The 13,412-nt window shown below is 56.2% G+C and overlaps 1 protein-coding gene across 4 annotated transcripts in view; it reads left to right on the top strand.

The window, feature by feature from the left end:
* Window positions 1-13,412, top strand: part of LRP5 (LDL receptor related protein 5) — a 136,988-nt gene that overhangs the window by 121,968 nt on the left and 1,608 nt on the right. For 2 of the 4 annotated variants that reach the window (XM_025357365.1, XM_025357364.1), the window contains exons 19-22: window positions 2,222-2,332; window positions 3,778-4,014; window positions 5,089-5,228; window positions 12,194-12,291. In XM_025357365.1, the coding sequence (XP_025213150.1) occupies window positions 2,222-2,332; window positions 3,778-4,014; window positions 5,089-5,228; window positions 12,194-12,291 (586 nt within the window). Of the gene's footprint in view, window positions 1-2,221; window positions 2,333-3,777; window positions 4,015-5,088; window positions 5,229-11,354; window positions 11,469-12,193; window positions 12,292-13,412 lie in introns of all 4 variants that reach the window. The other 2 variants (XM_025357363.1, XR_003115670.1) reach the window with 2 other exon arrangements.

Raw genomic sequence — 13,412 nt, 5'->3', positions numbered from 1 at the left:
AGATGATCCACCCGCCTCGGCCTCCCAAAGTGCTGGGATGACAAGCGTGAGCTACTGTGCCTGGCCTGAGTTTTCCTTTTATGAATGACCTGCTTGGTTGGTTGCCTGCCATGTGTTGTCAGCACCACGGACCAGCCCAGGACTGCTGAGGAGCTTTGATGCCCTCCCTGTCCCAGAGCCGCCGGCTCTGTTAGGTAATTCACATGCAGTCTGGCCACTGTCCTACGTCCTCATTCACAAAGAGCAGACATTTGTAGAAGACGAGGGCCTGGGAGTAACCTCCCTGCATGTTTTTCTGTAAAGGCACAGTGGTTAAGTCCTTCCAGCTCATTGACCATTGGATAATTTGATGGAGGCTGTAGACTAGGGGCTGGTAAACTAAGGGCCCAGGGGCCAAATCCAGCCTGCCACCTATTTTTATAAATGAAGTTTTCTTGGTGCACAGCCATGCCCATTCATTCATTTACACAATGTCTGTGGCTGCTTTCATGCCAAAAGCAGGAGAACTGAGTGGTTATACTGGAGACCTACAAGCCTTCAAAGCCCCAGACCTCACGTCTGGGCCTTGACATAGCTTCCCCAGCCCTGCTGTGCACCCTGGCCCAGCTTGCAGGAACAGTGGTTAGAATTGTCCCTGTGTTTGTCCATTTTGCATTGCTATGAAGGAGACCTGAGGCCGGGTAGATGATGAAGGAAAGAAGCCTGTCTGGCTCATGCTTCAGCAGGTGGTACCAGTGTGGCACCGCATCTGCTCAGCTTCTAGTAAAGTCTCAGGAAGCTTTGACTCATGGTGGAGGTCGAAGCGGGAGCGGGTGCATCACATGGTGAGAGAGGGAGCAGCAGAGAGAGAGAGAGAAAGCCTCTCCCTCTTGCCCTCACCTTGAGAGGAGATGCCAGGGTCCTTTAAATAACCGGCTCCTATGTGAACTCACAGTGAGAGCCCACTCGCTACTGTGGAGAGGGCACCAAGCCATTCGTCAGGCATCTGCTCCCATGACCCACACACTGCCCACCAGGCCCTGCCTCCAACCTTGGGGTCACATTTTATTTTATTTTATTTTATTTTATTTTATTTTATTTTATTTTATTTATTGTTTGAGACAGAATCTCGCCCCGTTGCCCAGGCTGGAGTGCAGTGGCGCGATCTTGGCTCACTGCAACCTCCACCTCCTGGGTTCAAGCGATTCTTCTGCCTCAGCCTCCTGAGTAGCTGGGAGTACAGACGCCCACCACCATGCCCGGCTAATTTTTGTATTTTCAATAGAGATGGGGTTTCACCATGTTGGCCAGGCTGGTCTCAAACTCCTGACCTTGTGATCCACCCGCCTCGGCCACTCAAAAGTGCTGGGATTACAGATGTGAGTCACTGCGCCCAGTGAGGGTCACATTTCAGTTGAGATTTGAAGGAGCAGACATTGGAACCATCTCAGCCCCCTCGTCCCACTCTAGCTTCTCCTTCTGTGTGCCCCGCAGTGCTGGTGACAGGCTGTCATGCCGGCTCTGGATCCATGCTCCATTCCAGAAGCTTTCTTCCCTGCTCGGTTACCAGAAAATTCTCCCATCCATTACAAGGACGGGGTCCCCTTATCTCCCGTTCCCAGGGCGGGACACCAGGGGCAGGGCAGGTGGGGAACTGAGCAAGTTCTCCGGGGCAGGTGTGGCTATGGCTCCCTCTGGGTGGGTGTCTGGGGAGGGGAGGAGGCAGCCGTCAGCACCCTGGTTGGCTCTTCCTCCCTGGCCAGAGGCCGTGGCCTCGTGCTGCTCCCATGTGGGCTGCCTGCACCTGCAGTGGGTTCTGCTCCCTCCTCTCCCCCCAAGCTCTGCTGGGCACCACTGCCCTCTGCAGCCCCCACTCTTGGGAGGTGAGGCTCCTGGTGGCCATTCCTCTCCTTGGCACCCACTCCTGCAACCTGGTAGAGCCTTGGGCGGGGTTGCCTGGTGCAGACCTCCCCGCAGTAGGTACCTGACAAATACCTCCTGGGGGGCGGGCAGGAGGTGCGTTGAGGTCTCAGCCCTGGCAGTCCCCCGACTACGTGGCATAGGCCTCGCCACAGGGTCATCGAGGGAGGGTGGAGACTGCACTAGACCACTCCCCGCTGGTCCTAGAAAGGATCCCATCTGTCTGCTGTCTGTTCAGAGCCCAGACCTTGGTGGCTGGGCCCCGCATGGTGGGCTGGGGGGCCCCCTCCAGCCTCTCTGAGTGTGCAGCCTCTCCTTGCAGCCATCTGCCTGCCCAACCAGTTTCGGTGTGCCAGCGGCCAGTGTGTCCTCATCAAGCAGCAGTGCGACTCCTTCCCTGACTGCATCGACGGCTCCGACGAGCTCATGTGTGGTGAGCCAGCTTCTGGCGTAGGGAGGGGGTGTCCGGGCTGGGTTCCCCGAGGAGCGTGGGGTCTGGGGGAGGAGACGTGCCTTTCCAGCGGGGCCGGCGGCTGTGTGGGAGACTCAGGCGGCTGGGAGGCTCCTTGTGGGAGGCAGGGAAGCCTTTCTCAGGGCAGCAGCCAGGAGGACAGACTGAGCTATGGGCTCGGTGGCTACAGAGTCCGCATTGGCGGGTGGGGCTGACCTTGCCCAGGTGCCTGCAGCATGCACCCACCCACGGGACCTTGCTCAGCAGTGTCTGTCAGTCAGCAAGATTACCCCTGAGGGCTGCAGTGATCCTAGTCCCTGGCAGCTTACTCTCTGGCTGAGAAGGAGCGATGTTCATATATGCACGTGTGTCATGTGCACACCCGTGTACATGACAACGTCCCACATGCTCCTCAAATAGCATGACTCGTACAGTCATGGATCCAGGGCCTGGAGATAGGAGGCAGAGGCAGTCAGGGAAGCCTTCCTGGAGGCAATGGCTCCTGAAAGGTTGTCTGATTCAGGCAGGAAGCGAGCTGAGTTCAGATAGGAAGTAGGAATGAGTCACTGTGTCTGGGAACATGGCCACTCCGCTGCAGAGGGACCTGGGCTGAGAGCTCTTCTCTTCTGGCTGCTGTGGGGAGAGAAGTCTGGGGGGGGAAGAAGGGGGCTTCCTCAAGGGACTCCCTGTGTCCTTTGGCACCTTCATGCCAGGTCAGGCTTGGGGCCTGAAGGCAGTGGTGGGGGCCACCAAGGGTCGCCTCCTCTGCTGGGCAAGTTCCCAGTCTGACAGGCCTGTGCCTGGGCCTCCAGCATGGCCGTGGGCCGCAGCTGTGAGGGCACTGTTGATGCGCAGCCAGGCCTCGCCGCCAGAGCCCGCACGCTTCCTCCCATTCCTCTGACATCATCAACGCCCTCAGGATCGCTGGGCCAGCCCTGTGGGAGAGCAAATGTGGCTTTCGCCAAAGTTGAGTCTGGAGCCTGGAAACTTTCCCATGGGCAGCCTTGATAGTGGAGTGGGCCCAAGGAGCCCACCCAGCCAACCCTGCCCTGCCCCTTCCATGGCCTGGTGGGTGGCACCGGAGCTACCTGGCTTTGCTCTTTCACCAACATCACCTGGGCTGGCCAGGGTGCGCTCACTTCCGCCACCACTGAGGGCCCTGGGCGAAGGACTGAATACCAGGCTGCCTTGGCAGGGATGTGTTGAGGGCTAGGGGAGTCAGACAGGGGCCGGGGTCAGAGGAGGGCGTGCTGTGCAGGCGTTGCCCTGAGGTTGGCCAGGCTCCCCAGGCCTAGCCTCCCAGCTACCCCACTTTCTCCCCACCCTCCACCAGTGGCAAAGCCAGCCCCTTCAGGGTGCACAGTGTCTGTCCCCAAGGAGGGCCATTCCCTTGGGGTTAATGTTGGCCACTTCTTTCTGTCTGGCAGAAATCACCAAGCCACCCTCAGACGACAGCCCGGCCCACAGCAGTGCCATCGGGCCCGTCATTGGCATCATCCTCTCCCTCTTCGTCATGGGTGGTGTCTATTTTGTGTGCCAGCGCGTGGTGTGCCAGCGCTACGCGGGGGCCAACGGGCCCTTCCCGCATGAGTATGTCAGCGGGACCCCACACGTGCCCCTCAATTTCATAGCCCCAGGCGGTTCCCAGCATGGCCCCTTCACAGGTAAGGAGCCTGAGATACGGAACGACCTGGAGGAGGCAGGAGAGTAGTCTGGGCAGCTTTGGGGAGTGGAGCAGGGCTGTGCTACCCTGGGCCCTCTGGTGCGCGTGGCAGACGTTGCTAATCGATCACAGCATTCAGGTTTTCCCGCTGAGCCTGTGCTTGGCATCAGAATCCTTGAACACAGAGGCCTGCATGGCGGTAGCAACCCGCCCTTTGGCACTGTAGGTATGGAGGAGGCTCCTTGGACTTGACCTTCATATTCTATAGGACTTGTCCTATGTTGTCCACAAATCCTCATGTCCCCTAGAAATGAATGTGGGGGCAGCTGGGCTCTCTCTGGAGCTGAAGGAGTCAGTCTGTACCATACAGCAGCTTTGTCCTGAGTGCAGTCAGGACTTGTGGCTGAGCAGTTACAATTCCTGTGTGGCCCAGGAGCGCAGGCTGTGTTTGTGGATGGCGGGGCAGCCTCACTGTAGAGCCGCACCACGCTGGGTTGTACGGTACAACGCAGGGCGACCATGGTACATCTAAGAAGGTGGAGGCCCTGTGAGGTCTGCAGGTGCCCCCACAGCTCCAGGCCACCTTGAGGATTGCCTCTGCCCACCCAGCCCTGAGTTCCCTCTCCCCTGTCCTGTCCCACTGTCACCCCAAGCCGGCCTCATTGGGAGCCTGTTGGATGGCGGGGCATAGATGTAACCTGATTCTCTCTGGGGAGCGGGGTTATCGGGCTTCTCAAGAGCTCCTGGAAGTCCACAGTGGTGGTACCGTCACAGTCGCAGCAGCTGCTAGAGACTGGGGCCCTGTCTGTTCCTGGCAGGCTCTACGCTGCCCCTCCTGGGTTCCCAGTCCCAGCCGCAGGCCCCTTGGGGGAGGTGCCGTGTGTCTCCTGTTTCACAGATGAGCCCCGGAGAGCTCACCCTAGTAGCAGCTCAGGGAGCGGGGCCCATCTCCAGCAGGACACACCGCCCTGGTCTGGGTCTCGTGGGTAGCGGGAGCCGAGGAGAGCGCCCTGTGTCTGTGGAGTGGCTTGGCAGAGCCTCGAAGCCACCTGAACCCCCGTCCCTTCCCTGCCAGGCATCGCATGTGGAAAGTCCATGATGAGCTCCGTGAGCCTGATGGGGGGCCGGGGCGGGGTGCCCCTCTACGACCGGAACCACGTCACAGGGGCGTCGTCCAGCAGCTCGTCCAGCACGAAGGCCACGCTGTACCCGCCGGTGAGGGGTGGGGCCGGGGTTGGGGGGACGGGGCTGTGGGCCCCTCCCACCGTCAGTGCTGGCCAGGGGAGGCTTCTCGGGTTCCTGGGGGCTGTCCCACCGCCTCTGAGGCATGCTTGCTTTCTTCCCTCTCCAAAGCCTTCTGCTTTCTTCTTTAATGACATTGTTGACTGTGGATAATCTGAAAACCACACAAAAATAGAAAGAGCCGAAATCTCACCCAAATCCACCTCCTAGAGTGGCTGTTGGGCCACGTCAGCATCCAGGCGGCCGTCTCTTCAGCACGGCCCAGCCCATCGATGGCCGCCTGCACCAGGCCTGTCAGCTCGCGTGAGCTTCCCCACGCGACCCCTCCACAAACACCACAAACACCCTGTCCTCCCACCCAGGGCTGGCTGCTTCCTGGAAAACAGCTGGATGGTTTTGTGCATGACAGACAAACACAGGGTGATTTTCATGGCCTCCCCAGAGTTTTTGGCAGGGTTTGGGGTTGGCTCCAGCTGAGCCACGCCCTGAGTGAAATGACTGTGAGGAGAATAAACTGTGGACGCCCTCCAGGAGCCTCGGGACTGGCTGAGGAGAACCCCCATTTCTGGGAGCACAGCCCCGAGGTGCCGAGGCTGAGCTTGGTGCCTGGATGTGAACCCTTGTGTGTAAACAGAGGGGACTGACTTGACATGCTTTGTATGCTTTTTTTTTTTTTTTTTTTTTTTGAGACGGAGTCTCGCTCTGTCTCCCAGGCTGGAGTGCAGTGGTGCCATCTCAGCTCACTGCAAGCTCCGCCTCCCAGGTTCACACCATTCTCCTGCCTCAGCCTCCAAAATATCTGGGACTACAGGCGCCCGCCACCACGCCCAGCTAATTTTTTGTATTTTTAGTAGAGATGGGGTTTCATCGTGTCAGCCAGGATGATCTCGGTCTCCTGGCCTCATAATCTGCCCGCCTCGGCCTCCCAAAGTGTTGGGATTACAGGCGTGAGCCACCGCGCCCGACCATGCTTTGTCTGCTTTTCATTTGTTCCTGCAGCTGTATACCCCGAAGGTGAGGCCAGTCCCCTTCCGCTTCCTCTGGGGCCTCACCAGTGAGCGCCTCCTTGCCAGGGCTGGTTCCTCCCACCCTTCTGGGTGTCCCTCACATCTGGGGTCTTGTCTTCTTTTTCCTTTTTTTTTTCTTTTCTTTTTTTTTTTTTGAGATGGAGTTTCACTTTTGTTGCCCAGGCTGGAGTGCAATGATCTCGGCTCACCGCAACCTCCGCCTCCCAGGTTCAAGCAATTCTCCTGCCTCAGCCTCCCTAGTAGCTGGGATTACAGGCATGTGCCACCACACCCGGCTTATTTTGTATTTTTAGTAGAGATGGGGTTTCTCCATGTTGGTCAGGCTAGTTTTGAACTCCCAACCTCAGGTGATCCACCTGCCTCGGCCTCCCAGAGTGTTAGGATTACAGGCATGAGTCACTGCGCCCGGCCTGTCACCCAGGCTGGAGAGCAGTTGCGTCATCATGGCTCACTGCAGCCTCTACCGTCTAGGCTCAAGCGATCCTCCCATCTCAGCCCCTAAGTAGCTAGGACTGCACGCGTGCATCCCCATGCCCAGCTAGTATTTACATTTTTTGTAGAGACGAAGTTTCACTATATTGCCCAGGCTGGTCTCAAACTCTTGGACTCGAGCGATGCTCCCGCCTCGGCCTCCCGAGGTGCTGGGATTACAGGCGTGAGCCACGTGGCCTGGGGTATTGTCCTCTTATGGCACCTGACTGTGGTGGGCCCTGGGAAGGAAGGAGCAGAAGAGGGTTATCCTTGGTTTCCTGGATAGGAAGTGAGTGTTGCGGAGGCCCCAGAGCCTGGCTGTGTTTAGGGACAAAGGGAGCTGGGAGCCAGAAGCCGAGAGTTTAAACACCCACTGCCCTTCTCTGCTCCTGCTGCTGCAACCCAACTTAACCAGCCAGGAGCGCCAAGAACCGGAGCAGGGTCCCTGTGCACACAGCAAGGAGGCTCAGGAATTCTTTTCTGTTTTCCCTTGGGAGCTGGGAGGATCTTACCAGGCAATAAGAGATGGCACTGACCAGCCAGCTATTTTTAAAAATCACTTTATTGTTTAACCATACAACTCACCCACTTAAAAAAGTGTACAATTCAGTGGGTTTTAGTGTATTCACAGATGCGTGCAACCCTCACCACAGTTAATTTTAGAACATTTTCCTACCCCTAAAAGAAACTCTGCATGAAGCCAGCTGTTTGTAAATTAGCAAAGTTATTTTGCATCCATTAAGTATTTGTTCATGGTACAAAATTCAAAAGGTACAGAAGAGCCTGCAGTCCAAAGAGACCCTGCCCCATGACGCCAAGCAGGACTCCCCCGAGGCATGGCCTCCTGTGGTGTGTTTCTTCTGTGTCCCCCGGGGTCATCTGTACACATGCAAGCATACAAGAGCGTGGACTGTGTTTTCCCAGCCAAAAGATAATTGTAGATTTACGTGCAGTTGTGAGAAATAGCACAGACCATTTATCCTCTGCCTGGTGTCCCCACTGCTGCCATCTTGCATGACTTTCGTGCCTATCGTAAGCAAGATACTGATACGATCCTTTGGCCTTATTCAGATTGACATAAGTGTTTTTGTTTGTTTTTGAGACAGACTCGCTCTGTCGCCCAGTGGGAGTGCAGTGGCACAATCACGGCTCACTACAGCCTCAAACTTCTGGGCTCAAGCGATTCTCCCATCTCGGCCCCCCAAGTAGCTCAGACGGCAGGAGTGCACCATCATGCCAGCTAACTTTTAAGTTTTTTGTAGAGGTGAGGCCTCACTATATTGCCTAGGCTGCTCTTGAATTCCTGAGCTAAAGTGATCCTCCAGCCCCAGCCTCCCAAAGTGTTAGGATTACAGGCATGAGCCACTGTGCCTGGACTGACATGTGTGTTTTCGTAAGCCCAAAAGATAGCATCTGAAGAGTCAACATTGAGCCTTGCCTTTTGCTACTAACGATGTGTAAAAGCTGGTGTTCTGAGCATTTTGGAGGCTCCCAGCTGCTGTGTGCACCTTGCCTTAGAACTCTACCGTAACCCATCTCCAGAAGGAGGTGCTGTTGTTTTCCTCATTTTGCAACAAGGAGGCCAAAGAACTGAGCATGAACCACTGGCCTGGGTCGTTCGGTCAGTAGGCCGTGGGGCCAGGCCGTCCAACTCACGACCACCTTCTACTCTGCTGCCCCCGCACCCTGAAGTTTGTTCTGCTTCGAGGGCACAGCTGTCACATTCTTGGTGGCTGAACAGCGCTCCTTGTCAGGCGTGGCTGGGCCCCCACTGGAGGGCATCAGGGTCCCCTCTCCTGCTGCGGTTGAACCTTGGCTATTTCAACCACTCTTGCCAAGTGACCCTCTGAAAGGGACAGTCCATCTTTTCTCAGCAGAGGGCCACACCGGTAAAACTGTCCCTGGCACTGTTTCTCTCCACCAGTCTAATATAGAGTAAAAATGGTATCATGTTGAGATCTTCATTTATATTTGTTTTGTTATGAATGATGTCAAGCATCATTTTATGTGTTTAAGAACCTTTGGGCCTGGCGTGATGGCTCGCAGCAGTAATCTCAGCACTTTGGGAGACTGAGGTGAGCGGATCACTTGAGGCCGGGAGTTTGAGACCAGCCTGACCAACATGGAGAAACCCTGTCTCTAGTAAAAATTTAAAAATTAGCCAGGCATGGTGATCCCAGCTACTTGGGAGTCTGAAGCATAAAAATTGCTTGAACATGGGAGGCAGAGGTTGCAGTGAGCTGAGATCGCGCCATTGCACTCCAGCCTGGGTGAGAGAGTGAGACTCTGTCTCAAAAAAAAAAAAAGAACTTTTGTCATTTTATTTTTCTCAGAAGGGTTTGTGCAAAGTCCTTCTTCTATTGGGTTGCTGATACTCTTATTCATTTGTGAGGTCTCTTTAGATACAGATAGACTATGGAAATTGGCCCAGAGCCTGCAATATGTGTTGAAAATATTTGTTTCCCAGTTTTTTGTCTTTTTATTTGGGTTATGGTATGTTTTACTATTTATACCATGCAAGTATCAATCTTGGCTGGCGCTGGTGGCTCACGCCTGTAATCCCAGCACTTTGGGAGGCCGAGGCGGGTGGATCACTTGAGGTCAGGAGTTCGAGACCAGCCTGACCAACGTGGTGAAACCCTGTCTCTACTAAAAATAGAGAATTAGCAAGGTGTGGTGTTGCGTATCTGTAGTCCCAGCTACTTAGGAGGGTGAGGCAGGAGAATTGCTTGAACGCAGGAGATGGAGGTTACAGTGAGCCGAGATCACACCACTGCACTGCAGCCTGGGTGACAGAGTAAGACTCTGTCTCAAAAAAAAAAAAAAAAAAGGAATTATCAATCTCTTCTTTTATGGGGGTGTGTGTGTGTGTGTGTGTGTGTGTGTGTATGTATTTATATATATATATATTTTGTTGTTGTTGTTATGCTCAGAAAGACCTTCCCTACTGTGATCATAAAAAACAACTTATTTTCACACTCTCTTTCTTAATGTTCTCCTCCTCTCATTTTACATTCACATCTTTAATTCTTCTGTGATATAATTAGATTTGATGAGCAAGGCGGGCATCCAGCTTGTTTCTTTGCTGACGCCTTCTGGGTGGCGTGAATTAGTTGGGGTCTCTCAGGAGGCAGAAACTCTATGAGAATTTGAACAGAGAAAGTTCCGTCTACAGGCTTATTACCAGGGACTGGAATAGCAGGAATTGAACAGTGAGGTGTACAGAGAACTCTAAGAATGCAGGAATAGGCCAGGCGCAGTGGCTCACGCCTGTCATCCCAGCACTTTGGAAGGCCGAGGTGGGCGGATCACCTAAGGTCAGGAGTTCAAGACCAGCCTGGCCAACATGGTGAAACCCCATCTCTACTAAAAATACAAAAAAATTAGCCAAGCGTAGTGACACATGCCTGTAATCCCAGCTACTCAGGAGGCTGAGGCAGGAGAATCACTTGAATCTGGGAGGCGGAGGTTGTAGTAAGCCAAGATCGCGCCATTGCACTCCAGCCTGGGCGACAGAGTGAGACTCAGTCAAAACAACAACGACAACGCAGGAATAGCAGAGGAGCCGAGGTGGAGCCTCCCCGCCCCCACCCTGGGCCAAGATCCAGTCCTCATTGAAGAGGGCATGGCCGTGATTCACTGGACATCTGAGACGTTGCCGAGGCACTGCACTGGTGAATCTTGCCGGAAATCTGCCCAGTGCAGATTTGGGCAGAATCTCAAACTGCCTTGGGATGTGGGAGAGAAACCAGGTCTGATCAAGTTCATGGGAAGAGTTGGAAACAGACCCCATAGGCTGGGGCTTGGGTAGCCGCAGGAAGCCCTTTCTGCTGCCTCACTGCCTGCTCTCTGCTTTGAAGCACCGTCCCCAGTGCTCCAGTCTCGTGCCCTCCTGATGTTGGGGTCAAATCCTGAGAAAGCCAGGCTGGCCTTCTGGGCCAAAAAGGACCCTCCCCAGAAAGAGCAGGGCCCAGTGCTGCTTCCTAAAGGGCAGGGGAGGGGCCTGGGCACTCCCCAGAGGCTACTCAGCAGCCATCAGGATAGTCCCAGGAAGCAGGCCTTCTCGAGCCCATTTTATTACTTTATTGTATTATTTCATTTAATTTTAAATTTATTTTTTGAGACACAGTCTCACTGTGTCGCCCAGGCTGGAGTGCAGTGGTGCGATCTCGACCCACTGCAGCCCCTGCCTCCTGGGTTCAAGGGATTCTCCCACCTCAGCCTCCCAAGTAGCTGGGATTACAGGTTCCCGCCACCACGCCTGGCTAATTCTTGCATTTTTAGTAGAGACGAGGTTTCACCATGTTGGCCAGACTGGTCTCTAACCCCTGACCTCAAGTGATCTGCCTGCCTTGGCCTCCCAAAGTGCTAGGTCGAGCCCATTTTAAAGATGAAGAAACTGAGACTGAGACAGGTAAATTCCTTCCCCAGGGATCCTGCTGCAGCCGGAAGGTGGTAAAACAGGACTTCACCTGGGTCTGTCTGGCGTGAAAGGCTGTGCTCTCGTACCGCCCTAGGGGGCCTGGGAGAATTGAGTCCCTCCGGGCATAACTGACAGTTCCCTTCCCATTACGACAGTTCCCTTCCCATTACTCCGCAGGAGCTCAGACCTGGCTGTATCCTTTCCAGGATGGCCTTGGAGACCCATCTAAGCCCTGCACCCTTTGGGAAGCTGCATGTTGGGTTGGGGTGCTGTCAGTGGCACTTGTGGAAGGTGCAGACCTGTGTGGGTGTGTGGGCCCGGGGTCCCTTCATCCCTTTGTAGGGCTGGTTGTGTGCTGCCCGGCCCTGGAGGGCAGGTTCACATGGTGAATTTGTCTATTTACTATCTCAGCTTTGGGGCTGGTGCCAGCACAGGCGCTTGTGAAGGGGGTGCCTTTGTTTGGAGTGGGGCCGCGGCCCCTCCCTCAGTGTGGCGACCTCCGTGTGTGGGTCAGGGCTGCAGCAGGGACACAGAGCCCCTGAGTGTTTGGAACAAGGGTGTCATTGCAGGAGTTAGACTGTGCGCGATGGAGAGAGGAGGGGCAGGAGGAAAGGTCAGAAGGAGGGTTCCTGGGAAGGTCCCTGAGGAGCCTGGTGAGGTGCTCACTGGTATGGGGGACACTCAGGGCCTGTGGGGACATCTCCGCCTGCTGGGGCCCGGCCACAAAGGGGACTGACCGAAGTCCCGTCCCTGCCTTCACAGCCCAGCATCTGGTCACAAGGCAGGCACTCGGAAGGGCGCGGGGTTCCTTTTGCCTCTCACCAAGACGACCTTCGGGGCAGGTGGCTGCTGCCTACCCTCCCATCCCCAAGTTTCTCCAGCTGGCCAGAGGAAGGGGTCCTGGGAAGCTGGGGTCCAGAAGCCCTCCCTGCAAGGAAAGCCCAAGAGGTGTGGGAGGAAGGAAGAAAGGCCCAGGCTGGCGAGGCTCTGGGTCACCCTGGCTTGGCTCTCCTCAGATCCTGAACCCGCCGCCCTCCCCGGCCACGGACCCCTCCCTGTACAACATGGACATGTTCTACTCTTCAAACATTCCGGCCACCGCGAGACCGTACAGGTAGGACGTCCCCCGCAGCCCTCCATGGCCGTTGGGTTCCCACCAGCCCATGGTGGAGGGGCCTTATCCCCATGCCACTGGTGAGGGGTTCTGGGGTCTAGTGGGCAGGTGCTGGGCCCAGCCCTGCCTCCCTCTGCTCTGCCGACCCTACTAGGCTGCCCCCCTGGATGCACCCAGCGGGGACTGCGTGTTGGGTTCAGAAACCAGTAGAGCCCCGTGTTCTGAGCTGCTCTTCATCTTGCTCCTGTGGGGGTTACCTTTAAGCCGGGAGATGGCTGTGGAGTCGAGGGGCCGAGAACTTGGGCTCCAGGGTGCAACTGTATGTGTGAGGCCGGCTGTGGAACCCTAGCCATTGAGATGCCCCCCCTTGGTGGCTCGGTCCTCTTAGGACGGGACAAGTCTGTGAAGGCTGCTGCAGCACCCACTGTGGACCCCTAATCGTGTGATGTCACCAGGATGATCTGGGCAGCTCACTTGCCACAGTGGCCTGTTTGAGCCCGGGAAGCCAGCGGGGCTGTTCAGCCAGACACCAGCCCCCGAGCTCCCCATGTTGGGGTCACAGGCCCCACCTCCCTGCTTGGGGAGGGGCAACTGAGAGTGTGGAGAAGTGGGATCCAGGTGTGCTGGTTTCCGCAGGGGCTGGATCAGAGCCTGGGATGGGCAGGGTGAGCCTCCTGACCTTTACTCCAGTGGTGTTAGCCAACAGGGCCCACCTGCCAGCTGCACCAGGCCCCACCCCCAGGGGTGATGGGGTGGGATGGGTTGGGCCTGGGCCAGGCCACCTCAGGGCCACACGTGCCTCCTTGCTTGGGTCCCTGGAGCAGCAGGGCCTCCTGAGTGTGGTGCCGCCTGCCACCTAGTGGCCATTTCCATGAACTCCCAGGCCTGGCTGGGGAGCCGGAACTGTGGCCTCCATTTCCATCCCCCTCCGGGTTCGGCCACCTCCCTGATGCCTCAGTATTATATCAAACTGTCACAGTCTGTCCCAGCAGCCTTACGGACCACTGTCTCCAGAATGGTCACATCCACACTGGGCAGGCCAGTCTCACCAGGCCCCTGTCCCACCTCCTGCCTTTGCTCATGGCGTCCTGCTCTGGGCCCCACCGCGGAGACGTCGTCCC

Source organism: Theropithecus gelada, chromosome 14 (genome assembly GCF_003255815.1).
Source record: "Theropithecus gelada isolate Dixy chromosome 14, Tgel_1.0, whole genome shotgun sequence".
NCBI classification, from domain to species: Eukaryota; Metazoa; Chordata; class Mammalia; order Primates; family Cercopithecidae; genus Theropithecus; species Theropithecus gelada.
This window is presented reverse-complemented; position numbering and strand designations above follow the sequence as displayed.